Here is a 27,215-nt window from a genome sequence, read left to right as displayed (position 1 = left end):
ATGCACAAGCGTTGTCGTTGCCCGATCGAAGATCTTAGATTTTCATCCTGGAGAAAGTCTGATTCATCTAAGAAACAATGCCTTCAACAAGGCCATTGCCAGGTACAACCAATAAAGGCCAGACCTTGGGTTTTCACCCTGAGAATCGAGACTCAGTACTCGAGGAGCGCCACCAAAAATGTAGTCCTCCAGTGTTGCCGCCCCCGCTTGCCGAGACCGCTGTTACAAGTCACCAATCACCTGGCACACAGTCTTCATCGCAACCAACATATTCTTTCGCCAAAGCTTCAAGATCTCCAATCATAGCCGCCATGACTTTCTCCACATCTAACAATGCGATGAGAATCTTGATTTAGACATGTTCCATGACACCGATAAGAAAGCGAAGCTTCGCGCCGCGCTATCATAAGACCGTGATGGCTGATAATCGCGCACGACCGATGCATTTCCGATCTGGATATCCAGAGCCAACATAGGCCAATTTGTATAGATCTCCGACGAGGAACATCGGACCTCATCAGTGGCCATATCGAAGAGGTTGGCATATGGCAAAAAGACGAATTGGCATATGAAAAGCGCTAGGGCCAAACCACCACTATCGCGCCGCTAACTCCACCAGCCGAGGGCCACGGCGAAGTCGGCCGCCCGCGAACCACGCCGCCCTCAGCCCGCCTCGCTTGAGCGGCCAGATCAGCCCGAGCTGCGCCAGATCGCAATAGCCGGCAATCCCGACCGCTATGCAAGCACACCACCTCGACGTCTGCCACGCCGCCGCGAAGCTCCCTCCGGCGCGCCGCCGCGCTGCTGCGCCCGCCGCCAACGCAGCATCCAGACCTGGCAGCCTCGACCCGCGCTAGAAGCTCCACACAAGGAGACGAGACCACCCGCCGCTGCCGGTAACGACCGGGCTTTGCCCGGCTGCACCCGCAGACGGCGGCGAGGGAGGGAAGAGAGGAGGGGATCCCCGGCGGCGGCGGCTAGTTTTACCTCACGTGACGCGCGCGGGGCACGTCACGGGAGGGATCGCCGATCCTGTTATCATCGGATATTTGTAAATCATCGGAAAGTAACGGAGGTCCAAAAGAAAACCGGATGGCTGGCTGTGATTTCTTCATGTCAGTGTCATGCTCACTCTGGTTTTCCACACGACCTCCTGATTTTGAGGCCACAAACATCACTCTTGTCTTAGCCACGGCATCTCCATCCAAATGGCGCGCATCATCTTCCTCCGCACCGCCACCAGTCATCCTCCCAGCCCAGCACCATGGCGGCCACGCTCTCCTCCGTGTCTGCCTCTTCCAAGCACTGCTCCGTCGTCAGGGCTCAGCACTCGCCACTTCCTTCCATCCTCACAACATCACCAGCCGTGGGTGCTCTTTTTTTTTTCTCCCTCTTGATGTTTCTTTCATCCTTTGTGTTGTCTTGTTGATGCTCTCGTCTGTGATGGTGCAGAAGAAAACTGCCTTCCATGGGGTTTCCTTGGTGGACAGCAGGTGGTTGCGCAGCGGCGGCGCGCGGCGAAGGCTGGTGCAGGTGAATGCCAAGACCGCCGGCGCGGCCAAGAACATCGAGGTGGAGGTCGACAAGCCGCTCGGCCTCACCCTTGGCCAGAAGTCCGGCGGCGGCGTCGTCATCACTGTCAGTACTACCAGCCGCCCTCCTCTCCTTTCCTCCACCTTGGCTTCTCTTCCAGAAAATATCGGATCCGAATCATGACCTAGGTTTAGCTGCTTCTTTTTATATACTTTATTTATACTTTACTATTTAAAGGAAAGAAAAAACAAGAACAATATGATGAATGTTAAACTGAATTAAACTAGATATAGAAATTTAATACACAAGGATTGCAATTAGCAGCTGGGATTAAAAGGGAACGGACTGGTTTGTGATTTAATCACGGTAGGGTGTGGAGTCCGGAGGGAATGCAGCAAGAGCAGGGCTCAAGTCAGGTGACCAAGTGCTCTACACAAGCAGCTTCTTCGGTGATGAATTGTGGCCGGCAGACAAGCTGGGATTCACCAAGACAGCCATCCAAGCAAAGCCAGACTCTGTATACTTTGTAGTAAGCAGGTATGCATCTCTTCTCCTCATTTTCTGCCTCCGAAGCTTTTGTTCAGATATCAGGATTTCAGGAAACTGAATTTCCCTGTAAGGTGGAGTTTACAAGATTCTCATTTTGGTCCATGGCAGGGGTGGTGGTGATATTGATGTGAAGCGCCTGCCCAAGAGGCCGGCGCCCCCTCGGTTTGGCCGGAAGTTATCTGATTCACAGAAGGTAACATCAAAATAGTCCCTGGTCGCTACAGTGTGACTTTTTATAGGCCTCACTCAATATATACCTTCAATTTACCAGGCTAGAGCAACACACATCTGCCTTGATTGTGGATACATATACTTTCTACCCAAGGCTTTTGAAGAACAGGTAAGATCAGACATATTTTTCCTTAATTCCATTAGCACCAATCAGCTTTATGTGCTCATTTGTAGTTTGCCAGCCTGATGACTTATGACCGGTTTTCTCATATACTTTTTTTTTCAGCCTGATGAGTATGGCTGTCCCCAGTGCAATGCGCCAAAGAAGCGATTCGCGAGATACGACGTAGAGTCTGGGAAGCCCATTGGCGGTGCACTGCCACCTCTTACGGTGATAGTCAGTTTGGTTATCGGCATCGCTGGAATAGGGGCTTTACTTGTATATGGCCTTCAATAGGCTTGTTCGTCTCTTCAGAAATTTTGTTCTGGTCGACAAGCTTAACCGATTGCTCATGTACTCTATCTAACAGAAAATTCCAGTAATGAAGGGGTAAAATGCAACATGTTATGTTTGAGGCTAATTGCAGTCCAATATTCTTTGGATCATGTTGTCACCAGAGGCCAGTCACTTTTCAGAAATGTTTCTGGAGTCATATTGCTCTCAACGCAGTGGTGATTTTCTGCAAAATGGTTGTGGGCATTCATGTGGTGTTGGTATTGAAAAACATGCCTCATCTTGGCATGCACTACTATGTAAGACAGAAGCCCCTTTGATGAGTTGTTGCTGATGAAGTGATGTCGTAAAATTTGAAGAAATTCTGAATGAAGCGCATTTTCTTGTGAGATCGATTAGCTAAGCTTTGTCACGCCCTCTTAGATAATCATTATATAACCCACTCTTATAACCATTATAATATGGGCAGTTGTACTGAAAGTCCATAACTGCTTCCACTATGGTTCTGTGTGGGAGTAAATTGCAGAAAACCACCAGTTTGAGGGCTAGGTCAGCAGAAATCACTACGTTACAGTTTTTTGGCAAAAAACACCAACTCTCCCGTAAACAATTTGCAAATACCACTGATCGGCGGATCGGGCACCGATAAGTGGATTTATGACAGGTGGGGCCCGGTTTTTGCCGACGTGGCGTTGTCGGCTGGTCGGACAGCCGTTAGACGCCGTTAGACGGCGCTCTCGCACGTGAACTTAAGTGATTCGCTCCTCTGTCTCTCACTCTCACTTTGCTCTCGCACGCTCTCGCTCTCGCTCTCGCTCTGTTCTTGCTCGCCACCGCCGGCCGCTCCGCTCCGTGTCGCGCCGCCGCCGCCGCCGCATCGTCATGGTGTCCTGGAGTGAAAGCGACGACAGCAGCGAGCACACTAGGCAGTACATCAGCTCTGATTCTGACGACGGCAGGATGCAGGTATGCATTTGGGGATATTTTCCTAGGGTTAGGGTTAGGGTTTGTTCTATGATTTGGGGATATTTTTCTCAAAGGAGCTTGTGTGTTAGCTGTGTTAGCTTATGAAATGTTATGCATTTCTTTGCACTCCCAGGTCCCTGCTTCAACTGATGACTCCGATTTCGAGGGCCCTGAAGTTGAAATGCAGGTTTTGTGCCATGGTCACGGGAAGTTAGCAGAGAGGCGCGTTGCTTTTGAAGGAATTCTAACTGGGAGGAGGTTTCTCTGTTGCGCTGAGAAGGTATATGCTTCTAAGTGACAGCACAATCATTGTTAGGATTTGGCCATTGTTTATTTATTGTTAAGTTGGGAGACTGTTGAGGCAGTCATTGTTTACTCTTAGGAGAGTGTTGAGCCAGTCATTGTTTACTCTGAGGAGAGTGTTTAGGCAGTCATTTTTTACTCTGGCAACAATGTTAATTAGATTAAAGTACAGTGGATGCATGGGTTAGTTTATTCCTAATAGCAGCACATCATTGTATAATTGAGAGCAGAACATCAGTGCTTTCTTTTTGATGTACTTTATCTTGGGAGTTTTTAAATATAATATCTTTAGCTTTGGTTGTGATGAAAGGTTTTAATATGGTTTTGAATACTACCTTATTTCAGGAAGGTAGAGACTGTGGACTAGTTAAATGGATTGATCCTGCTTGGCCCAATACCCTTGAGAATGCATTGCACAAGTTATGGTTGATGTATGAAGACAACAAGAGACAGAGGGCTGAGGACACTCTGATGAATTCTTTTGAAGTTCATAACCTGACACAAGAGAAGAAAAAGCTGCAGGCCAGCTATGAGAAGCTGGTTGAAGATGTCAATGCACTTGTGGATGCCCAGCAACGTAGGGTAGAGATAGAAAAGACAGATGCTGATACCAAGAAGTTGGAGGAGAAGTATGAGATGGTGAAGAACCTGGTAGCTGCTCAGGCCAGTGTCATTAGGAACATGAAGCTCAAGCTAGCTGAAGAGAGGAAGAACTTGCAGATCCAAATTGATGAGCTGCAGAAGAGTGTTGAAGAGAGCAATGTGAAGCTGCATGAGAGTAATGTGAAGCTGCAGGAGAGCAATTTGAAGCTGCAGGGGATGAAGGCCATCCTAAATGAATGATCACCTGGCTGTGGAAGAGGGCACTATCATTTGGCATTTGCTTACCTTTTGTAGGGTGTGGTTGGCTGTGCTGTAATGAGATTATGGTTTTAATTTCCTGAACTATGGATCTGTAAAGTACTAATCTAGTACTATGATTATGTATGGATTTGAATTAATGCTAAATGTGATGGTATTTAGAGTATTTGGATGAAATCTGATCTGTTTAGAATTTATGTATTTGAGCCATCAAATAGGGTTTGTAGCCATCTTTGGGGGTTTTGTCGACATCTAGCCTTCACTAGGGTTTTTAGGCATCTTTGATGGTTTTGTCGACATCTAGCCATCACCTAGGGTTTTTAGGCATGTTGGATGGTTTTGTCGACATCTAGCCTTCACTAGGGTTTTTAGGCATCTTCGATGGTTTTTTCGACATCTAGCCATCACCTAGGGTATTTTGGCATCTTTGATGGCTTTGTCGACATCTAGCCATCACCTAGGGTATTTGGCATCTTTGATGGCTTTGTCGACATCTAGCCATCACCTAGGGTATTTTGGCATCTTTGATGGCTTTGTCGACATCTAGCCATCACCTAGGGTATTTTGGCATCTTTGATGGCTTTGTCGACATCTAGCCATCACCTAGGGTATTTTGGCATCTTTGATGGCTTTGTTGACATCTAGCCTCATCATCACAAAATGTATGATAAACTCATCATCACAAAATACCAGAAAAGATATCTGAAGCATTATAGTATCACAACTTAACTTAAACATCTCAACTACATGACCATCATCACAACCGAACTGACCAAATTGACAGTATTTTGACACAACCAAACATCTCATCAGTAGTTTGACACAATCAAATTGACAGTATTTTGACACACAACCAAACTGACCATCATCACAAGAGTTTTCACACACCTAAAATGCATCATTCCCATGGAGCACCTGAAGCAGTCAAGTAATCTCTAATTTTCTGGGTGGGCTTCCTGATTCTTTGGGAAACAACAGTTGTCCTTGGAGGCAAGAAAGATGCCCTTGCTCCCTTTGCAGCAGCTGAAGATCTAGTTACTGCTGTTTTACCCTTTGCAGCAGATGATGAACTACCAGCAGTTGTCCTTTGTGGTGGTGCAGCAGAAGTGGCCCTCTTCTTTGGTGGTCCAGGTGCTGTTGCAGAAGCAGAAGATGCCCTCTTCTTTGATGGTCCAGGTGTTGTTGCAGAAGCAGAAGAGGCCCTCTTCTTTGCTGGTCCAGGTGCTGTAGCAGAAGAAGAAGATGCCCTCTGTGCTGGTGATGGTGCAGTAGCAGCACCACCAGCAGCAGAAGAGGCCCTCCTTGCTGGTATGGCTGCATCAGGTTCATAGGAGCTGCTGCTTGACTACAAAAAGATCAAATAGTGTAAGAACAGGAAGATGAATTCAAAGCAACATCAAATAGTCAATATTAGGACATTGGTTACCTCATGCATGTTCTTTCTCATTGCCAGTGATGGATTCAAAGCAACATTACAGTTGGTGTATCTATGGCCAACCTTTTTGCAATTAGAGCAGGTAATTGAGGCCATTCTTGAGGTGTCTTTGGGAGCTGGCTTCTCATATTGGCCCTTTCTCCTCTTAGTCTGTGCCCTTCCCTTGTGTTCTTTGAAAACTGGAGCCTCAATGTCCATACTGTCTGTCCTTGGCCACATATCAGGTCCAGGTACAGGATATATAATGGGATTGTAAGCTGCCAGGTACATCTTTTTTTTGAAGAAATCATGAACAAAGTCCTCTGGCTGAAGCATAGCCTTGTGTATGGCAGAAACAGCATGATTGCAAGGAACTGTTGTCATATCCCACTTCTTGCACCCACAAGTCCTATGTTGTAGGTTCACAGCATAAGTTCTCTCCCCACTAGTGACTTGGTAAAGATTAGGCCCAGCCATCAAAGCATGACAGTTCCTTGCAAACTTCTTTGCTTCCTCTAATTTCTCAGCATATGTTGGACAAATTTCCCATCTTACAGTCTCAGTCTTTGTTCTATTTGCATTGAACTTGACCATTAACTTTGTCCTAATTCCATCCACCATGGTCCTAATTGGTTTAGCCCTGACATCTAGAACCCACTTGTTGAAAACCTCACTTAGATTGTTAACAACTAAGTCTGTTTTGCAGTTCATATCCATTGCATGTCTGGCCCAAGTGTGTTTAGGTATTTTGCTTAGCCATTCCCAAGCAGCCTCACTCTCATTCTTTAATTCAGCCATTGCAGTTTTAAAACCATGTTCAGTGTATGAATAACTAGCTGCATCCATGTATTGCTTTAATTCAGGCCCTCTAAACCCAGCATTTTGAAAGTTCTGGTAGATATGTCTAAGACAAAACCTTTGGGGACAATTGGGAAACACTCTGGTAATGGCTTTTAAAAGGCCCTGCGTGTGTGATAGTATAATAAGTAAGTACAAGAAAGTAAATACAAGAAAGTAAATAAAGAAAGTAATTACAACTGATTACCTTCTGCCTATCTGAAATTATTGTGTAGTTCCCAAACTTCCCAGATTCTCCACCTAATGCTTGTCTCAACTGCGTATAAAAATCAGGTCCAGGAGTTAGTGTCCTCCTTATCAACAATTCCAAAAGCAATGGAAAAAATATTATTTTTCCCATCTCTTCCAGTTGCAGCTAGAATTTGTTGACCAGTAGTGAGCTTGATGAAACAACCATCTAGACCTACAACAAATAAATGAAATCACAATTGATTAGCACATGAAATCAAACATTAGTAGCACTTAGCACAAATACTATTGACTTACCTATGAATGGTCTGCAGCCATTGAGAAACCCTTCTTTGCATCCATTCAAGCATATGAACAGTGCATGAAACCTAGGGTTAGTGCTTGGATGCTCCTTCAGATATCTTGTTGTCACAATGCATCTTGAACCTGGATTTGTATCCAACACAGCCTGTAAATAATCCCTAATCCTGGTGTACTGGGCTTTCTGGTCTCCTAACACAACAGCCTTTGCTGCCCTCTTTGCCCTGTATGCCATGTGTGTTGATATGTCCACACCATACTTGCTCTTTGCAGTATTAATAATACTTGTGATTGTTGTGCATGGGTCATTTCTGATAGCCTCCTCACAGAATTTTGAAACCCACTTAGCAGTGACTTTAGTGTTCTCTAACATAGAAGGGCATGTGTGCACTAAATACACCTTCCTAATTGTAAATGACTTCTCATTTGCAATCTGAGAAGCTGCTATATAGAAGGGACATTGCTCATCTATGCACTGTGCTATCACCCTATCACTACAGTTTCTATGGTAGACAAAGTTCCTGTTTTGAGCAATGTGCAGGGTTTGAAGTGCAGTTCTAAACTGGTACACATTTAAGAAGCAAAGATGCTTCACAAATTGCTCCTCTGGATGAGCTCTGTGCTCATCAAACCATAACCTCTTCTTCATCTTCTTTGCTCTGCTTTTTCTACCATTGGGCAACACATATGCCAATGCCTCAGCACCATCATCATCTTCCACACCAAGGTCTTGTGGTTTCTTGTCCTCATCAGATGATGGAATCCAGTCCTCCTCAAACATGTCTTCTATACTCCCATGTGAATTGCTTGTTGGGCCTTTTCTTTGTCTCTTGGCCCTTCTCTTGTTTGGTACATCTTGCCCTAGCTCATCCTCTTGTTCCTCTTCCTCCATTTCCTCCTCCTCTTCCTCCTCTACATCCTCTTCTTCACCTTGTGGCACATACAGCTCATCATCCACCTCTGAGTCACACATTTCCTCAACATCTGTGTCCCCTTCAAAATGAAGTTCTGGGTCATTCCTCTGTCTTCTCATCTCCTCAAGCCTAGCTAAGATATCACCATATTCTACCAGATCATCATCATCACTATCCTCTTCATTGTCCATCACTGCTGCTTTCCTGTTCAAACAAGTCTCCTTCGCTCTTTCCTTCTTGTTCTTCCTAAACATTTCAATTTCATTTCTCCTTTTCTCCTCCATTTCTTGCTCTATTAACAGTTGCTCCTCTGAATTGTCAGTCACATGGTATTCTTCCACTACTGCATCACCTAAAGCAGGTTCCAGGCTCACATTTATTCTGCTCTGCTGTGTGTCAAACTGCAAGGGCATTGGCTCTTGTTCTCCTCCTGCATCACAACTCTCAGCTTCTACATGCACATTTTCAGCATTGAACAACACTCCTTCATCATCAATCTGATACAGTTTGGGCTCTCCAATTTGTTCTATTGGGGTCTGCATCTCAATGACATTAACACTGGTATTTATATTGGGAACTTTCTCTGCACTGGCCCTAACTATTGTCACATTCAATATCTTGTTATTCTGCTCTGCTATGTGGTCTAAAATTTCCTCTAACTTATCATCATCATCTATTTCTTCCATTCCTTCAATCCCTAGCCCAGGGTCCCTCACATAATACATATAATCTCTAAAACCATACCCTTCTGTCTCCATAAGTGCTACCAAATTGTAATATGTGATGTCTGACATCATCATACTCCTTTCAATATTATCTCTGTCATGAAAATGCATCCTCAATTCCCAAACCTCATCTTCAAGACTGCAAATAATAATACAATAGTGCACTATAAGTACTTAAGGAAAACTGAAGCAAGCTAGTATAGACCAGAGCAGAACATCATTTGAGTGCAACAATTCATATCCTTCTATTTACAGAAACCCTCGTTGTAAGCATCTAATTAAAGAACTATATCATTCTAATTACAGAACTATAACACACACAAACCCTAGAACTACAACACACACAAACCCTAGAACTACATTAACCCTAACCCTAGCAACAGAAGGGGAATGTGATTGGGGAGGGGAATGGGACTGGGATCTCACTAGACGCCGCCGAAAGCTGAAGCAATGTGCTGGCTTCCAACTGGATTTGCCTTCACCGCCGCGGCGAATGATCTGGCCGCCCTGAATTCCACCGAGTACTGCGGGTCCTCCTCCTCCTCTTCTTCTGCCGTCGCCTTCGTAGGGTTCGAGCTCCCGCACATCTCGCCAGTGGATGGCTGGGCGCCGCCGCCAGCATCGCTCGACTTTCGCCGGACTCATGTCTGCGACGGGGGGCGGGGACGGTGCGCCGCACGACCGGGAACAGGGGAGAATAAGGGGGAAACGGGGGAAGAAGACGGGGGATAAGAGGAAACAGAACGAACAGCGCCGTCTAACAGCGTCTAACGGCTGTCCGACCAGCTGACAGCACCACGTCGGCAAAAACCGGGCCCCACCTGTCATAAATCCACTTATCGGTGCCCGATCCGCCGATCATTGGTATTTGCAAATTGTTTACGAGGGAGTTGGTGTTTTTTGCCAAGAAACTGTAACGTAGTGATTTCTGCTAACCTAGCCCTCAAACTGGTGGTTTTCTGCAATTTACTCTTCTGTGTGGTTAAGGACTTGAGGCATGTGATGTAATGCCTGGTCCAGTTCATCATATCAGCCATCATTTTCAGCTGCTTAATCATCCTTTCTATGTCTAAATGGAGGGGCAATAGAAGAAGAATATTTACCCCACTGAACCCTAAGCCTATCTATCAAAGTGTGGGAGTCATGCATGAAAGTGGCCTGACCAACAACCCCCCTAGTGTATTTCTCTAGGATTTCTTCATCTACCAGATAGGCCCTTGCCTCAACTACACTCCAGGACAGTAGACATCACATCATCACACACAAGCAGGTACTAGTTAAGATTAGTTGAAACCAGAAGAAGCTATAAAACCTGCATTGCCATCTTCTATATTTGTTAGTTGCCAGAACAAGTGACATAGAGAGTAAACCGAAAAAGAGGCTGCCATGAGCTACTGGGGAAGTCCAGGTACCTCGTAAACCGAAAGAAGAGGCTGCCATGAGCTACCGGGGAAGTCCAGGTGCCTCGCCAGTGCCGTCTCCGATGGTACCTCTCATGGTGGTCCTGGCCTTTGGGTGGGTCATCTGCAATGAGACCCTGATGGAGTGGTATGTGCAGGTGACTGACGTGCAGGAGACGGTGACCGACAATACCCTCATCTTCATCCTCGCCTCTGGTTCCTGCTGCTCGCGGTCGTCCTCCCTAGCAGCCGGATGGAAGTGGTCCTGGTGCCGACGGTGCTGGTGCTGGTCATGCTCTTGATCCAGAACATCGTTGTTGCCGCGTTCCTGCTGCTGTTGGCGGTGTATTTCGCCGGAATATACTACTACCCACCTCATCGGGGCTACGGTGGCAGCGGCAATCTCACCAACCCCGACGATGACTGGACAGGCTCTGGGCTGGGGTTCTACCTGCTGCTGCTACTTTGCCTGGTGTTGTGCCCCATGTTTTCAGAGGAGGGGGGCAGCTGGTGGATCCCAGGGTGCTGTTGGCTGCATGCCTGCTCTGCCTCAACCTCTTCGCAGGTGGCAAAGTCTTAGGCTATGAATACATTTGAAGATGTTATGTTATGCTTCAAATTCAAGTATAAATAGGGAGGCTAACTTCTGACGAGCGAGCTCACCTGGGATCCACCGGCGGCCCCCCTCCTCTGAAAACATGGCGCGGTACGGATCAGTATTGACCTAGGTCACCTGTGTTATATATACCTCTTGTAAGCCGCCGCACGGGATACGTTGATCAGTTGTAAATCCCGAGCGTTTGTAACCTCCCCCGATATAGTGATGTTTGGTTGGCTGACACCTTTTTTCCCCTTCGTGTTGGAGGGGTTTCCATGTTAAAATCTCATGTCCCCTGCTTGTTCTTCGTCGAGTTGATTTGCTTGTCGTATCTCTATTCTCTTCTGTTGTTCCGGATAGAGCTTGGCCACCTAAGTGAAACTTCTTGACCTTCTAAATTTATTCTTGAGAATCCACCAATTTACTTTGTGATGTGAGGGTGTAAACAGTTCACTAGTGATTCCAAAGGAGCTAGCCTTGAACTGATTTGCATTGACATCCAGTTTACTAAGCAATTAGTATTGCTTTTCAAGAATGATGTTTTCGGGGGGGGGGGGGGGGGGGGGGGGTTGCTAAGCAAACATCACAGCACACTAGTAGAGACATGTTTGGTACTCCCTCCATCCCATAATATAAGAGCATTTTTGACACTAGTGTAGTGTAAAAAACGCTCTTATATTATGGGACGAAGGGAGTAGAAAATATTTAGTAGTCTTCATAGATGATAGTAAACTGCGGTGGACAGAATGATATAGCTATCATAATAAGATAGCACAAAGGGTTCGTCGCTGACAATAGCTGATTGCACCAAATAATTAACAGGCGCCTGCAGCAGCTGCCTCCTCCTGGAGCTGCTTCACCTTGGTAATGTAGTCGTTCATGGCTTCTTCTTTAGATTTGTCTGTTGACATCATAAGAATTTTAGCAACGCCCTGCAGGGGTGTCAGAGTAGACAACAGAATACAAGGATTTGAAAAATAAATGGACCTTTAACAGCTTCCCATGCATCCCATTTGGCCCTCTCCCTCATGTTGCACATACCAGGCCGAGCTTCAGAAGATTAAAAGAACGGAAAATGAGTTATAAGTACAAGGGAGGTGAGCACCATCATGAACATATGATGTAAAGTGGGCAATAGCACGTGATTTAATACCACTAGATTCAGGCACAGAACTGAAACTAGCACTCTCAACAAGAACACTCGCTAGAAGCTCGATGCGGCAAAATTTATCAGCAGGTGTAAGTTTTAGATGAAGTTGGCGCACGGCGAAGGAAAAATGATTGAGGCCGTTGTTGCACTTTGTTGTAACTCTACCAAGTTTTTCATCCTATATCTAATACATCCCACCCATTTAGTTCTCCAATAGACCATAGTTCAACTCAACAGACTGATTCTGAAGAATAGAAGAGATTTCTACTTCTTACAAACTAGCTTATTTGGTTTTTCAGTCCAAACTCAATGCAATATACTGCAATTTGAAGACCAAATTCAAGAATGAACAGTAAAACGAAATAAATGCAGTAGAAAGTAGGTCCCCTTTTTGTTTTCACTTGCTTGCTATAGGAACTCTACATTAATAATCTTTTTGGTAGGATTTGGATCTCACGAGTCAGTAATTTGAAAAACTTGCGGACAATTTTCCACGATAATTTATCGGTATATCATGTCAGACGTATAGAATTGAACTGTGGCACATACTGAGTCAAGAGCAAAAGAACTTGATAAAGCGTTAACAAACATGCATACCTGTATTCGCAACCCCAACAGTGGCATGCTTGAAGAGTCCATAGAGGATAAGCTTGTCTTCATTGCTGGTGCTCTGGGTCTCGGGCAAGGCCTTTGCCTTCTCGGCATACTCTTCGAAATCCTCCTGCAACATACATAGGTTGGTTCAAAATCACTGTTCAATCAAGCTACACTCAATTGGTCCCGACTCCCAACCTACACCCCGATAAAAGGGCGCTACTAGGCGCCGGTGCGCCCGCCGAATTTCGGCCGGTCAGCGCGCACCCGTACGATTGCAGTTTCATCTGCCGTTGGATCTGGGCCTTTTTTTTCTTCCTCGTCTCGCACATCATGCCAGAACAAAAAAATAAGGAATCTCCGGTGCACCCGCCCCGCTCACGCAGCCCGCCATGGCCGCGCGTGCCGCTGATTCGAAGCACCGTCGGCTCGCGGTCCCCGCAGCATTGGTCCTCGCTGGATCTTGGCAGGACACCATCGCTGCACCGAGCCGTCGCCATGTAGCAAAACAATTAACCGGTTGTCGCAAAAAATAACACCGATGCAGCAAAATTGTGATGTCGGTTCCAGCAAAATCGGCCTCCAGTTGCAGCCTTTCAGTGAAAGTTCATCGATGTCGCTGTTTGTAGATGGGGTAGTAGCTAACAAAAACACCAGTTCCAACAAAAAAATTGCTGGTTCCAGCAAAAAATGTATCCAGCAGAAAAAAACAAAAAAAGGATGGTAGCAAAACTCAAATACACTGGTAGCAAAAAACAAAGACAGTGGTAGCAAATTTGGAGTGGTTCAAAGGTAAAAAAGATGCATCCGGCAAAAAAAGTCAAGAGACGGGGTAGTAGCAAAAGCGGAGACGGTGGTAGCACAAATCAAAGACTCTGGTAACAAAAAATGGAGTGGTTCTAGTAGAAAGATGGATCCAACAAAAAAAAAATCAAAGATGGGTGCCAAAAATAAAAAAAGGATGGTGGTAGCAAAAAACAAAACGATGGTAGCAAAAATTTGAAATGGTTGTAGCAAAAAAGCACTTCCAAAAATGTGGATCCTAGCAAAAAAATGTTGCTGTTTCCAGCAAAAACAAAAACCGGTTGTAGCAAAAAGATTGCCGATTGCAGCACCCGCCGAGGCTGATTCCAGCATCTCGTTTGCTCATGCAAGACGTAACCGCCGGCCCATCACCCGGTGGAGGACGGCGCACGTCGGAGCAGCGCGGGGGCAGGTGGAGGCGGCTGCTCGCTAGAATAGAGCGGGGCAGTGATGGCCTTACGCTCGTCGGAGCAGCACAAGGGGAGTTGGAGGCGGCCGCTCGTCGGAGCAGCGTGGGGCAAGGGATGGGGTTGTGCTCGTCGAGCAGCGCGGGGGGTGGTGGAGGTGGTCGCTCGCCGGAGCAGCCTGATCTGTGTTTGATTTGGAGGAAAGGAGATGTGTGGCGTTGACGGGAAGAAAGAAATAAACGAGATACGAGAGCGGTTTACGGGGCCCACTAGTGACGCGTGGGGAGAGAAAGGTGCGAGGGATGTGGGGACGACCCTGCGTACGCAGGCCATGTGTGCGAGGGACCGGCGGAACAGGCAGCCGGTCGACCGGCTGCGAACGTTTCCCCCGATAAAAGCAAGCAAACTGATCTGCACAAACAACGCAGGCCTCACGGCTCCGAAGAATACTCGCTGAAAATAAGGAAATCCCCCACTGGGCCAGGATCATGCGTCTAAGCGCAGCATCACAGTCCGTCCGGATGCATCGACACTTGAACAGGGAAGCTAAAATCATCGACAATTCCTCGGAAAAGAGTCAAATACACTGCACATACTATCATCATGGCGAGACCATGTGCGGGACCGCAAGGCAATCAAATCAATAAGAGTCTAGTTGTTTTATTTATTTTCGAGAGGACAAGAACAGTGTAATCGATCTAACAGATCTAGGCGAATCCACAAATCCGTAAAAAAAAATTAAGGCCTAGGGGCGCTCAGCCTAGATCCATCCAACATGACACAATCAAATGCATGCCAAGAAAATTAAAAGGGTGGGCTGGATTGAAGCCATGCGAGATGGTTCACGATTTCATATTTAGCTGGATGGACTGAGGCAAAACAATGCTGATTTCGGGAGAGAGATTCCTATACCTTCAGACCCATGGCTTAAGAGGTTTAGGAAATTTCTTCTTCCTCGTTTCTTGGTTTTCACGATGATGATGCCGAGACCATGGGAGAGGGACTAGATCCAACTCATCTCATTATATATAGCCTACTCTTCTAGTGCCAGACTCCCTGGTCTTTTGTACTGTAATAAATAACGAACTTCTCCCCTGCGGTACAGGAGCATTTTTCAGAGAGGCCCTCCTGTATATTTGTGTGTGTGGATATGTCTTTACATAAATCAAATTTTGTAAGGAAAATACAGATTAGGATTCCAAACGCAATTTACAGCATGACTCAGATTTGGCTTTCCTGCATGAGATAAACACAACATTAGTCACACAACTCCTGCAAGATGAGTACTTTGCTCATCCATCTTTCAAAATGTTATAAAGTGGTCACAAGACTTTAGTTTATGTGCAAACAGCTCACTGATGCTGAGGTGTCTTGCTGACTAGGCCGTTTTAGTGAGAAAAGGGCCCTGATAGTATTTTTGAAGGTGTTACGTGCGAACCATTGTGTTCATAAGGATAACCTTAGTGCAACATTTCCTCAAACCAGGGTCGGGCCCACAGTGGTGCAAAATATGCGGCCCGCACAGGGCCCAAAATTCTGGGGCCCCCAATTTTTGTATATAGGCCTAGTAACAGTTAAGCGCTACTGGGCCGGGCGACCATGAAATCACTAATTGAGGAGTACACGTTGCGCGCCACTTGTCGCAACCTGGGAGTTTTCCATTTTTCGTAGATTCGTTTATTCAAAACATTTTATCTCTTAAACCGTGCGTCCAAATCTCGAACCGTTTTCGCCATTGGATACCTCGCGTCGAGATCTTCAAAACTAGATTCCATGTTAATAGGTTTTGACGAATTTTTTTTTACAAAAAGTCGGGCGAAAAAACCGCACCGGGGGCATGGTTTTTTTCCCTTTCCAAAAGAGGCACGCCCGTGCCTCTCGCGAAATCACAACCGTGCCTCTCGTGGAAGCAAAACCGTGACACTCGTCGAACGAAAAAAAACAGAAAACACGTTTTTCCGTTTCCGAGAGGCACGGCCGTGACTCTCGTGAAAGCACAACCATGCCTCTCGCGAAAGCAAAACCGTGACTCTCGTGAAAGAAAAAAAAAACGTGTATTTTTTTCTCTTTCCGAGAGGCACGGCCGTGACTCTCGCGAAAGAACAACCGTGCCTCTCGCGGAAGCAAAACCGTGACTCTCGCGAAAGAAAAAAAACAGAAAACGCGTTTTGTTTTTCCCTTTCCGAGAGGCACGGCCGTGACTCTCGCGAAAGCACAACCGTGCCTCTCGCGAAAGCAAAACCGTGACTCTCGCGAAAGAAAAAAAAACAGAGAACGCGTTTTGTTTTTCCCTTTCCGAGAGGCATGGCTGTGACTCTCGCGAAAGCATAACCGTGCCTCTCGCGGAAGCAAAACCATGACTCTCGCGAAAGAAAAAAACAGAAAACGCGTTTTTTTCCGTTTCCGAAAGGCACGGCCGTGACTCTCGCTGAAGCACAACCGTGCCTCCCGCGGAAGAAAAACCGTGACTTTCACGAAAGAAAAAAAAGTGTTTTTTTCGCGCAAAATTTTTTTTGATCGAAAAGCTAAGGAAGACCGGGGGAAAACCAAAACGTCAAAACCCCCCAAAAAAACCGTTTAAAAAGCCGAAAACGTGTGCGGAAAAATAAAAAACCATAATCCGAAGGGTGCGTCCAGAGCGCGACACGTGGCGAATGGCTGAGAGCGCGCCAAGTGGCGCTGATCGTTGCGAGGCTCCCGAAGGAGCGGTCGTTAACTAGTTGCTCCCAGGCGACTAGGCCATTGAGCAAGAGTGACGAGGGATCCTTCTCCTGGACTCCTCGATCGCTACATTACCTAAAAAAACTGGATCGCTACAGGGATCGGGATCTTGGCTACGCTACAGGAAAGGAACGTCTCGTCCGCTCGTCGCCTGGGGCCCTCAATGCCTCGTCCCTCGGTGGCTCGGTCCCTGGTCCTTAGATCGATCAAAATTCGGATTCAGGCCGACAGCGCGACAGGCCGCTGCCGCGGTGCCGACGTTGCCTTCCTCGTCTTCTTTCTCAAATTTTAGACTCGTCGACATCGTCTCGTCGGATGTTTAGCGAGTCCTTCTTTTTAATTAACTTTGGTTCCTACTCCTAATTCTGATTTTCTAATTAACTATTGGCAGTGATTGTTACTTCATTAGAGATTGGTTCTTACCTCCTCGGTTAAAGATCACAGGACCGAAAATTAGGTGAGTTAGACGGTTTGTCTAATTGCCAAACGTTCACGGTGCTTGGCATTTCGGTCGAGGGGTAAACGTTGGGAGTCCTGGCGTTTCCTCCTTTGCCACAACGGTCGGCCAATCGACAAATCCAGGTGGTGGGCCACAAGGAAACACCAAGGACGATGGTATTTACCTTGCAACCAAAACGCCAGGGTTGCTGGCATGACCATAAAAGATCAGATCCGAAAAAAATCCAAAAGGGTGAAATCGTGCTAGTTTTTGTGTTTAATATCAAAACAGTGATTTCGGCATTGAGGTCATGGCACCGAACTGACCAGATGATCGATGGTTGAGCATCTTTGCAACATGCAAAGAAGGCAGAAGGCCACAAAGAACAACGACAAGGCCCTCCCTGCTGGTGCCGGATAGCATCTCACTTTCATCCCTGCAACAAGATATACCAAGGGCGCCAACCAATTTTTTTAACGGTGGTTGGGTCCCAAAGGATCAAAACTTTTATTAGACTAGTAAATGCGCACGTGCAATGCACGTGTAATCTTAAGATTTGTTTTTGTTTATTCTACTTTACTCGTTGTAATCAAACCAAACCAATCTTTTCAAGTTGTAGGTTTCAAAATATAAGCTGTGAGGTGATAATAATCTATTTCTCACATGGCAGGATACACTTTCATATGCAACAGGACACTGCCACTTCAGAGTGCGATTGCATGCCCTACCAACTTACTATGGCATGAATGATTAGATGCATTATGGGCGTTTGACCGATTAGGGGATTGCCTCGTGCCGCAGTTGGCCGATTAGATGCATTATTAAAATTTTGACAAACAATGACACGAAATGTTGAGCGTTAAAGGTATAACACACCTGTAGAGATGCAGGACGATGCCCTTAACCTTGAACGTCAGGGGCGGCCGCTGGCCATCCTCGCCACCATCTCGCCCTCATCGGTGGCCACCCAGGCTGCCGTTTGCCTTGATCTTCTCCACCCATGCTTGTCCTTCGACCTGATCTTCTTCGCGACCTTGCAGCCATCGTTCCCGATGGCCGGCATGGCCGGGCCCTAGGCGGTTTAGTCCCCATCAGCTGGCACGGTCAGACAGGCGGTGTCCCGGACGGTTGGGCCCCAGGCGGTTTAGGGGGCGTCCCCGGCGGCTCGATGTGATGCGTCTTGCAGCGGTTCACTTGTGTCAGTTTCCTTTCTACGAAAGGGTATGGAAGGAAGGGGAACGGGTTGAAGAGATGATTGGTTAGCGCTAAACATGTTTAGTCGCTCACCATCAGGACAATAATTGCGGCGGTTCACTTGTGTCAGTTTCCTTTCTACGAAAGGGTATGGAAGGGAGGGGATCAGGATGGAGAGATGATTGGTTAGCGCTAAACGTGTTTAGTCGCTCACCATCAGGACAATAATGATAGTTGGATTAAGGCGAATGAATGACCGAGATTTGTTGGATCTGCCTCACTAGGTATTTTTATATTGGTATAGATACAAATCAAAGCACACTTTATATCAGGACCCAAAAAATAAAAATTTACAACAAAAGTCGTAAAAAATAAAAATGCAACCGGGTCCTTCATAGCCTTCGCTCAGATTATACCTCGCCGTCTCCGGGGATGAACCGTTTGGGACAACAAGATCGCCATGGGCGCAACACCTGCATACCATATCCTCCGAACGGGAACTGAACTGCCTCCGATAAGGCATGAAAGCCATGTAAACTCTAGTGTTGTTGTTTAAGCAGTGATCAACCTTCCTGGCCAGTGCTCTGTTTATATAGCTTGAATTACAACATCAATTACAAATGAATAAATCATGGATAATCAAGAGAGGACTCTAGTCGTTCTATATTCTAGCACTAAGCACTAATTTCCCATTGTTACTTCATGATTATAGCAGCACTACCTCATATTAGTTATCTTAACATCCCCCCTCAATCGAAATGCAAGGAGCACATTGCGATCGCTTCTGAACCTTTTAAATTGCTGCGTCATCAATGGTTTGGTCAGTATATCTGCGAGTTGATCATGAGTTGAGATATGTTGAATTTCAAGTGCCTTTTTCGCAACTCTTTCACGTATGAAATGATAATCAATCTCGATATGCATTATGCGAGCATAAAAAACTGGATTCATGGATAGATACGTCGCGCCAATATTATCACACCACAAGGACGGTGGTATGGTCTCTAGAATGCCATGTTCTCCAAGTAACTCATGTATCCACATGAGCTCTGCTATTACATTTGCTACGGACGTATACTCGGCCTCCATACTTGATCGAGAAACAGTAGGTTGCTTCCGAGAATTCCATGCAACTAGATTATCACCAAGGAAAACGGCATGGCCACTAGTGGATCATCAGTCATCTGGTGTCAGTGCAACAAACATTCATATTTGCTGCGCGGACTCGTGCACAGGCGTGTTGTCGATCATATATCCAGTACCAATGCATACACAAGGATAAGCCAGAGAAACCGCTCTTCATGAGATCAAGGAGAGCATTAAGAAGATCAAGTTGACATGAGATCACCTTAGGGAGGCCTCCCTTGCCGGGAAGGAGAGCCTGGCTGGGTCGAGGCTGCACCTAAGGGACGAGACCAGATTCGCCCCGACAAGGCTTTCGGGGCCGTCAAGATCAGAACCCGCCAAGCTCCTTGCCGGAAGGCCTTCACCAAGACGACATCGCTCCACCTCATCACACACTGACCGCTGATTAATGCGGTGTCAAGCTCTCAAGTAACTAGGTGGATCCTGTTAGGCACATAGCAGCATGGTGGAGAGGCGATTAGCTTTATTGACACCCATCCTGAAGGGGTGTCATGCTAATAAGAAGAAGATGGATAAGAGGCACGGCAAGTTTGCCGGGTTTCAACCTCAGCATGACACCTAGCAGTGCATTTTAATGCAATCTGTCCTAACTGCCAGAGTTAGGTATGATAACACTGTTAGCTATCTAATCATACCAGAATGACTATTTTTCCACTGTGGTCACCCCTTAAGTTATGAAAGTAGGCCCGAGGTAACCTAGGAAGGGGTTCGAATTTTAGATCCCCCAACACTTGTACGTACATGTTGCTCCCCCCGAGGCACCCTTGCCGGGCTAGAGCACGTCGTGTGTTCATGTTCCTCCGGATCAATCCACCACAGTAGGAGTAGGGTTTTATGCTGCAAAGTGGCCCGAACCTAGGTAAAAGATAATTGTTCATCACCGCGTTGCGCCTGCCGTTTCTGACCTTTGTGCAATGTGACCGCCCCCTTGCTGAACCACAAAGGGGCACCCCTGCCCCATAGGTGATCGTGCTTCTACGCTGACATCTTTGGCGCGTTAGGTAGGGGGCGTCGCATGCATGAACCTGAAGCAGCAACCAGAGTGTCGATCTTCATCACCAACTACTCCGTCGATGACTCCCAAGAATAAGAGCGGCGCGACGGGACAACCGTCCGCTTCTAAAGCTCCACCGCTCGCGGTTGCAAGCACCGCAAGCACCGCTGCGGCGATGGGTGGAGCGAATGTTGTGGGCGGCGCTACCAACACCGATGGTGCGGCCGTCGTCCCCGCTGTGATTGGAGCAAGGACCGGGGCCGCTAACACGTCCCTGCTCCCCCATCCCTCTGGTGAGCATGGTCATAGTGGCGCGGGCCAAGGCGACGACCAGCTTCTGCCTCCCCGCTGGACCAGCGAGCGCAACCAACATAGTGTCGACGCCCACTCCGGCGCAAGCCAAGATCCATTAGCCGCGCCGGCAGGGGCCAACGTCAAAGCACGCGCCTCATCCCACACTGGGCGAGCGCGACAAGAACACGAGCGGCACCGTCGATCCACAACGACCGCGTCCACATGGGAAAGGGCCAGCTGATCAAGAACCTGGCCTTCAAGAACAGCTTCCGCCGAGCCAGACTACCTTGGTAACTCGTCCAAGACGGCAGGAGCAGAACAACACTCCTTTTGGCTCGTCCAGGAGTCGAGCGGTGTCGCGCTTTGCCTCCCACGCCATGCGAGGGACGGTGGCGGAAGCGATGGACAGGGCTCAGCTGTTGTTGAACCTCCCACCGGCAATAGACAAGATGGACGAATGGAGAGCTACCATCCAAAGTCTCATTGGGTTTGCTGAAGAAAACAAGTCACCGCGTGCGGAGTCTTCACGGCGCCCACAAGCGACGCCGGCAGCCTTCGCTGGTGGCCAAGTTGAGAGGACCACGCCCATAGTGCAGTCCCCTCCGCGGCAGCCCACCCAAGGGTAACCACGGCGAGCTCATCAACCCCAAGACGTCGATGACCCTGATGAGGCGTCAATGGCCTCATCTAACCCACGACTCTCCACCAAGATCAACACTAAGTATTGAGGGACAGGAGGAAGGAAGACGTCCGCTGATAACCCACAAGTATAGGGGATCGCAACAGTTTTCGAGGGTAGAGTATTCAACCCAAATTTATTGATTCGACACAAGGGGAGCCAAAGAATATTCTTGAGTATTAGCAGCTGAGTTGTCAATTCAACCACACATGGAAGTCTTAATATCTGTAGCAAAGTATTTAGTAACAAAGTAGTATGGAAATAGCGGTAATGGTGGCAAAAGTAACAGTAGCAGTTTTGTAGCAATTGTAACAGTGGCAACGGAAAAGTAACGAAGCAAAGATCAATATGAAATGAACTCGTAGGCAATGGATTAGTGATGGATAATTATGTCGGATGGCATTCATCATGCAACGGTTATAACATAGGGTGACGCAGAACTAGCTCTAGTTCATCAATGTAATGTAGGCATGTATTCCGAATATAGTCATACATGCTTATGGAAAAGAACTTGCATGACATCTTTTGTCCTACCCTCCCGTGGCAGCGGGGTCCTATTGGAAACTAAGGGATATTAAGGCCTCCTTTTAATAGAGTACCGGACCAAAGCATCAGCACTTAGTGAATACATGAACTCCTCAAACTATGGTCATCACCGGGAGTGGTCCCGAGTATTGTCACTCCGGGATTGCCGGATCATAACACGTAGTAGGTGACTATAACTTGCAATATCGGATCAAGAACACAAATATATCCATGAAAACATAAAGGGTTCAGACCTGAGTTCATGGCATTCGGGCCCTAGTGACAAGCATTAAGCATTGCAAAGTCATAGCAACATCAATCTTAGAACATAGTGGATACTAGGGATCAAACCCTAAAAAAACTAACTCGATTACATGGTAAATCTCATCCAACCCATCACGGTCCAGCAAGCATACGATGGAATTACTCACGCACGGCGGTGAGCATCATGAAATTGGTGATGGAGGATGCTTGATGATGATGATGTCGACGAATTCCCCTCTCCGGAGCCCCAAGCGGACTCTAGATCTGCCCTCCCGAGGAAGAACAGGGCTTGGCGGCGGCTCCGTATCATAAAACGCGGTGAATCCTTCTCCCTAATTTTTTTCTCCTCGAAAGTGAATGTATGGAGTTGGAGTTGAGGTAGGTGGAGGTCTAGGGGGCCCACAAGGTCGGAGGGCGCGCCCCAGGGGGTGGGCGCTCCCCCACCCTTGTGGCTAGGGTGTGGGCCCCCCTGCTGCTGATTCTTTCGCCAATATTTTTTATTAATTCCAAAAATAATCTCCGTTGATTTTGAGGTCATTCCGAGAACTTTTTATTCTGCACAAAAATAACACCATGGCAATTCTGCTGAAAACAACATCTGGCCGGGTTAGTTCCATTCAAATCATGCAAGTTAGAGTCCAAAAAGAAGGGCAAAAGAGTTTGGAAAAGTGGATACGTTGGAGACGTATCAACTCCCCCAAGCTTAAACCTTTGCTTGTCCTCAAGCAATTCAGTTGATAAACTGAAAGTGATAAAGAAAACACTTTTACAAATTCTGTTTGATCTTGTTGTTGCAAATATGTAAAGCCAGCATTCAGGTTTTCAGCAAAGATTATGAACTAATCATATTCACAATAACATTTAGGTCTCACATTTACTCATATCAATGGCATAATCAACTAGCAAGCAATAATAATAAATCTCGGATGAAAACACTTTTCTCAAAACAATCATGATATGATATAACAAGATGGTATCTCGCTAGCCCTTTCTGAGACCGCAAAACATAAATGCAGAGCACCTCTGAAGATCAAGGACTGACTAGACATTGTAATTCATGGTAAAAGAGATCTAGTCACAGTCATACTCAATATAAATTAATAACAATGCATAGAAATGACAGTGGTGCTCTCTAACTGGTGCTTTTTATAAGAGGATGATGACTCAACAATAAAAGTAAATAGATAGGCCCTTCACAAAGGGAAGCAGGGATTTGCAGAGGTGCCAGAGCTCGAGTTTTGAAATAGAGATTGAATAATATTTTCAGCGGTATACTTTCATTGTCAACATAACAACTAAGAGATCTCGGTATCTTCCATGCTACATACATTATAGGCGGTTCCCAAACAAAACGGTAAAGTTTATACTCCCCCACCACCAACAAGCACACTCCACGACTGGTCCGAAACAACGGGTATCGTCCAGCTAACAACAATCTTGGGGGAGTTTTGTTTGCAATTATTTTGATTTGATTTGCTTTGACGATGGGACTGGGCATCCCGGTTACCAGCCATTTTCTCGTGAATGATAGCGGAGTCCACTCATCGTGAGAATAACCCACCTAGCATGGAAGATATTGACATCCCTAGTTGGTACATGAGCTATTCGAGCATACAAAACAGATTATCATTTAAAGGTTTAGAGGTTGGCACTTGCAAATTTACTTGGAATGGTAGGTAAATACCGCATATAGGAAGGTATGGTGGACTCATATGGAACAACTTTGGGGTTTATGGAAGAGGATGCACAAGCAGTATTCCCGCTTAGTACAAGTGAAGGCTAGAAAGAGACTGGGAAGCGACCAACTAGAGAGCGACAATAGTCATAAACATGAATTGAGATTAACCAACATTGAATGCAAGCATGAGTAGGATATAAATCACCATGAACATAAATATCGTAGAGGCTATGTTGATTTTGTTTCAACTACATGCGTGAACATGTGCCAAGTCAAGCCACTCGTATCATTCAAAGGAGGATACCATCCTATCATACTACATCACAACTATTTTAATTTCCATGTTGGCACACAAGGTAAACCATTATACACTCCTAGCTGATTAAGCATGGCATGAGTAACTATAATCTCTAATTGTCATTGCAAACATGCTTCATTCATAATAGGCTGAATCAAGAACGGTGAACTAATCATATTTACGAAAACAAGATAGGTCGATTTCATGCTAGCTTTTCCTCATCTCAATCATTTCATCATATATCGTCATTATTGCCTTTCACTCGCACGACCGAACGGTGTGGATAATAATAATAGTGCACGTGCATTGGACTAAGCTGGAATCTGCAAACATTTAGTTAATGGAGAAGACAAGGTAATATGGGCTCTTTGTTAGATCAACAATAATGCATATGAGAGCCACTCAACATTTTCATCGTGGTCTTCTCCTCTCGACCCCCAAAGAAAAGAAAAGAAATTCAAAGAAACACACTGAAATATTTTTGGAGTTTTTGTTTTTCTGAAGAAAGAAGAAAAAGAACGAGAAAAAACTATTTACACGGCAAAGCTCCCAACAAGCAAAAGAAGAACGAGAAATCCTTTTGGGTTTTCTATTAATATTACTACTAAGCATGCATAGAAAGTAAAATGACTACATTTTTTTGGTTTTTCTTAGGGTTTATCAAACACACAAGAAGAAAGCAGAAAAAAAGAAATAAACTAACATGGATATTACAATGAAAAAGTATGAGCACCGACAACTGAAATGAGTGTGTGAACATGGATGTAATGTCGGTGAGAAATACGTACTCCCCCAAGCTTAGGCTTTTGGCCTAAGTTGGTCTACGTCCATGGCTGGCCTGGTGGATATCCAAAGTTGAAGTCGGGGTTGTACTGTGCTGCGGCAGCTACCACTTGGCGAGCTGCCTCCTGAAGACGAGCAGCCTCAGCTGTCCTCTCATACTCGCTTGCCTCCTCTCTAGTTATAAAATATCGTCCATTTGCCCGAAAGTTAAAGAGGGCAGGAGCAGGAAGAGTAACAAGGACGGCACGCCGTCTATCAAAGATTAGTCGGTACTGGAGGATATGTTCGTTCCTCTTAAGAAACTGGTGGCGTACCATAGCCTCATAATCCAGAAAAGCAGGTGGCAACTCCATATCATAACCTCTAATAGGTACATTCAAATAGTTAGCTAAACGAGTTGCATAAATCCCACCAAATAAATCTCCATCTTTAGCATTAAGATGTAGCCTTCTAGCAATGATGGCCCCCAAATTATATCGTTTATCACCTAACGCCGCACACTTGAGGACACTAAGATCTGGGACGCAAACATGGCAAAGCTCATGTTTACCATTAATACATCTACCGATAAAGAGAGCAAAATAATGTATGGCAGGATGATGAATACTAGACACTCTCGCTCCTGACACTCCTCTACCTTCCTCTATGGTGATTTCATGAATAAGTCCTTCCACATCGCTAGGACGTGGTTCCTCGACGCCACCTTCAGAAGGTAATTTACAAACCTCAAAAAAGTCATAAAGCATCATTTCTTTGTACTCATGATATAAGTGAAAGTCTACCGTGGGTGGTGATTTTCTAGCATGGAAGTGAAAATTTTGCACGAAAGTATTAGTGAGTAAGAGATACTGATTGCACCGGTCGAGGAGGAAGTCGGTGATGCCTGCTTTCCCAGCCAAATAATATAAATCCTCATAAATTCCGGCCGCTTGTAAGAACGCATCGCATGGCCATTCGCATGGCCAAATTTCCGCGGCGCGAGGAAGATTATACTTGGGCTTTTCCTTCTCCTCATTTTCCTTTTCCTTCAAACCTCAGCTCGAGGAGCCTCTCAACAATCTCATCAACATTTTCTTCCTCTGAAATTTTCTGAAATTTTTAGCGACTCAAAATAAAAGTGAACCAAACTCAACAAAATTGTTAGCAACTACTCCTACAAGTGTCTAGAAGCTATATCATGCATCAAAACAACTTTGGACCATATAAATTTGACATGCAAGCTCAAGAACATGGTCACCACAGCAGTAAAAATTTGCAATGAATAAAGCACTAGAACAAAAACTAATTGGACCATTGGAGGAGTCACATACCGAAGAACAATCCCCCAAAGCAGTTTTGTGAATGGATCTTTGAGCAAGGAGATCGAAAATGGCAGCAAGATGAGCAAGAACACGAGTTTGAGCTATTGAGTGATTTTTTCTGGAGGAAGAAGGAGAGGATGGGTGCTGGAATAAGTGGAGGGGGCCATGTGGGGCCCACAAGGTCAGGGGGCGCACCCTCCACCCTTGTGGCCAGTTGGTGAGGCCCCCTGGTATATTCTTTGCACCAGAAATTCTTAAATATTCCAAAAAAATCATATCCAATTTTCAAGGCATTTGGAGAACTTTTTTTTTGGACATTTTTTTATTGCATGGATAATTCAGTAAACAGACCGATAATACTATTTTTTCTTTATTTAAACTAATTAATAGAAAGTAAAAGATGGGTACGGAGAGTTGTGCTTTCTAAATTCATCCATCTCATGCTCATCAAAAGGAATCCATTAATAAGGTTGATAATGTCTTATTAACAAACTTCTTCTGAATGACATGAAACCGGAGAATTTTCGAATAACACTAGGTTACCTCAACGGGGATATGCATGTCCCCAACAAAAAGAATATCATATTTCTTTTTGACAGTAGGAAGAGGAAATTCAAAACCTCCAATAGTAATAGTTGAAATTTTTCGAATATAATTGATACTATGAACTTGAGGTTGTTTCTTTGGAAAGTGCACTGTATGCTCATTA

General features: G+C 45.8%; 2 protein-coding genes and 1 pseudogene across 4 annotated transcripts; 2 read left to right on the top strand and 1 right to left on the bottom strand.

Moving 5' to 3' along the window:
- Positions 1 to 1,140: 1,140 nt before the first annotated feature.
- Positions 1,141 to 2,834, top strand: LOC123169153 (uncharacterized). 2 transcript variants are annotated; one of them, XM_044587006.1, is made up of 6 exons: positions 1,141 to 1,370; positions 1,453 to 1,638; positions 1,904 to 2,070; positions 2,191 to 2,275; positions 2,354 to 2,422; positions 2,540 to 2,834. In XM_044587006.1, the coding sequence occupies exons 1-6, from the start codon at positions 1,209 to 1,211 to the stop codon at positions 2,708 to 2,710; spliced, it is 840 nt and encodes a 279-aa protein (XP_044442941.1). In that variant the 5' UTR covers positions 1,141 to 1,208; the 3' UTR covers positions 2,711 to 2,834. The 2 variants fall into 2 exon arrangements, with proteins under 2 accessions (XP_044442941.1, XP_044442942.1); XM_044587007.1 differs by having other exon boundaries at positions 1,159 to 1,366.
- A 7,806-nt stretch (positions 2,835 to 10,640) lies between these two features.
- On the top strand, positions 10,641 to 11,685 carry LOC123163945 (uncharacterized; annotated as a pseudogene).
- Positions 11,686 to 11,930: 245 nt separating this feature from the next.
- On the bottom strand, positions 11,931 to 15,267 carry LOC123165489 (acyl-CoA-binding domain-containing protein 1). 2 transcript variants are annotated; one of them, XM_044583148.1, is made up of 4 exons: positions 15,103 to 15,267; positions 12,983 to 13,106; positions 12,223 to 12,285; positions 11,931 to 12,136 (listed from the first exon to the last, which is right to left on the bottom strand). In XM_044583148.1, the coding sequence occupies exons 1-4, from the start codon at positions 15,112 to 15,114 to the stop codon at positions 12,051 to 12,053; spliced, it is 285 nt and encodes a 94-aa protein (XP_044439083.1). In that variant the 5' UTR covers positions 15,115 to 15,267; the 3' UTR covers positions 11,931 to 12,050. The 2 variants fall into 2 exon arrangements, with proteins under 2 accessions (XP_044439083.1, XP_044439082.1); XM_044583147.1 differs by lacking the exons at positions 11,931 to 12,136; positions 15,103 to 15,267 and adding an exon at positions 13,247 to 14,455.
- Positions 15,268 to 27,215: the final 11,948 nt, after the last annotated feature.

The sequence above is a fragment of the Triticum aestivum genome, chromosome 7D (genome assembly GCF_018294505.1).
Source record: "Triticum aestivum cultivar Chinese Spring chromosome 7D, IWGSC CS RefSeq v2.1, whole genome shotgun sequence".
In the NCBI taxonomy this organism is placed as follows: domain Eukaryota; kingdom Viridiplantae; phylum Streptophyta; class Magnoliopsida; order Poales; family Poaceae; genus Triticum; species Triticum aestivum.
This window is presented reverse-complemented; position numbering and strand designations above follow the sequence as displayed.

Bases quoted from the DNA above. Each gene is read 5' to 3' on its own strand.
- LOC123169153 (XM_044587006.1), top strand. From the start codon at position 1,209: ATGGCGCGCATCATCTTCCTCCGCACCGCCACCAGTCATCCTCCCAGC. The intron at 1,639-1,903 runs GTCAGTACTACC...TAATCACGGTAG, and splicing joins GCGGCGGCGTCGTCATCACT to GGTGTGGAGTCCGGAGGGAA. The intron at 2,276-2,353 runs GTAACATCAAAA...TCAATTTACCAG, and splicing joins AGTTATCTGATTCACAGAAG to GCTAGAGCAACACACATCTG.
- LOC123165489 (XM_044583147.1), bottom strand. From the start codon at position 13,479: ATGGCGACGGCTCGGTGCAGCGATGGTGTCCTGCCAAGATCCAGCGAG. The intron at 13,107-13,246 runs GTGCGCGCTGAC...TGTATGTTGCAG, and splicing joins ATGAAACTGCAATCGTACGG to GAGGATTTCGAAGAGTATGC. The intron at 12,286-12,982 runs GTATGCATGTTT...AATCTTCTGAAG, and splicing joins TGTTGGGGTTGCGAATACAG to CTCGGCCTGGTATGTGCAAC.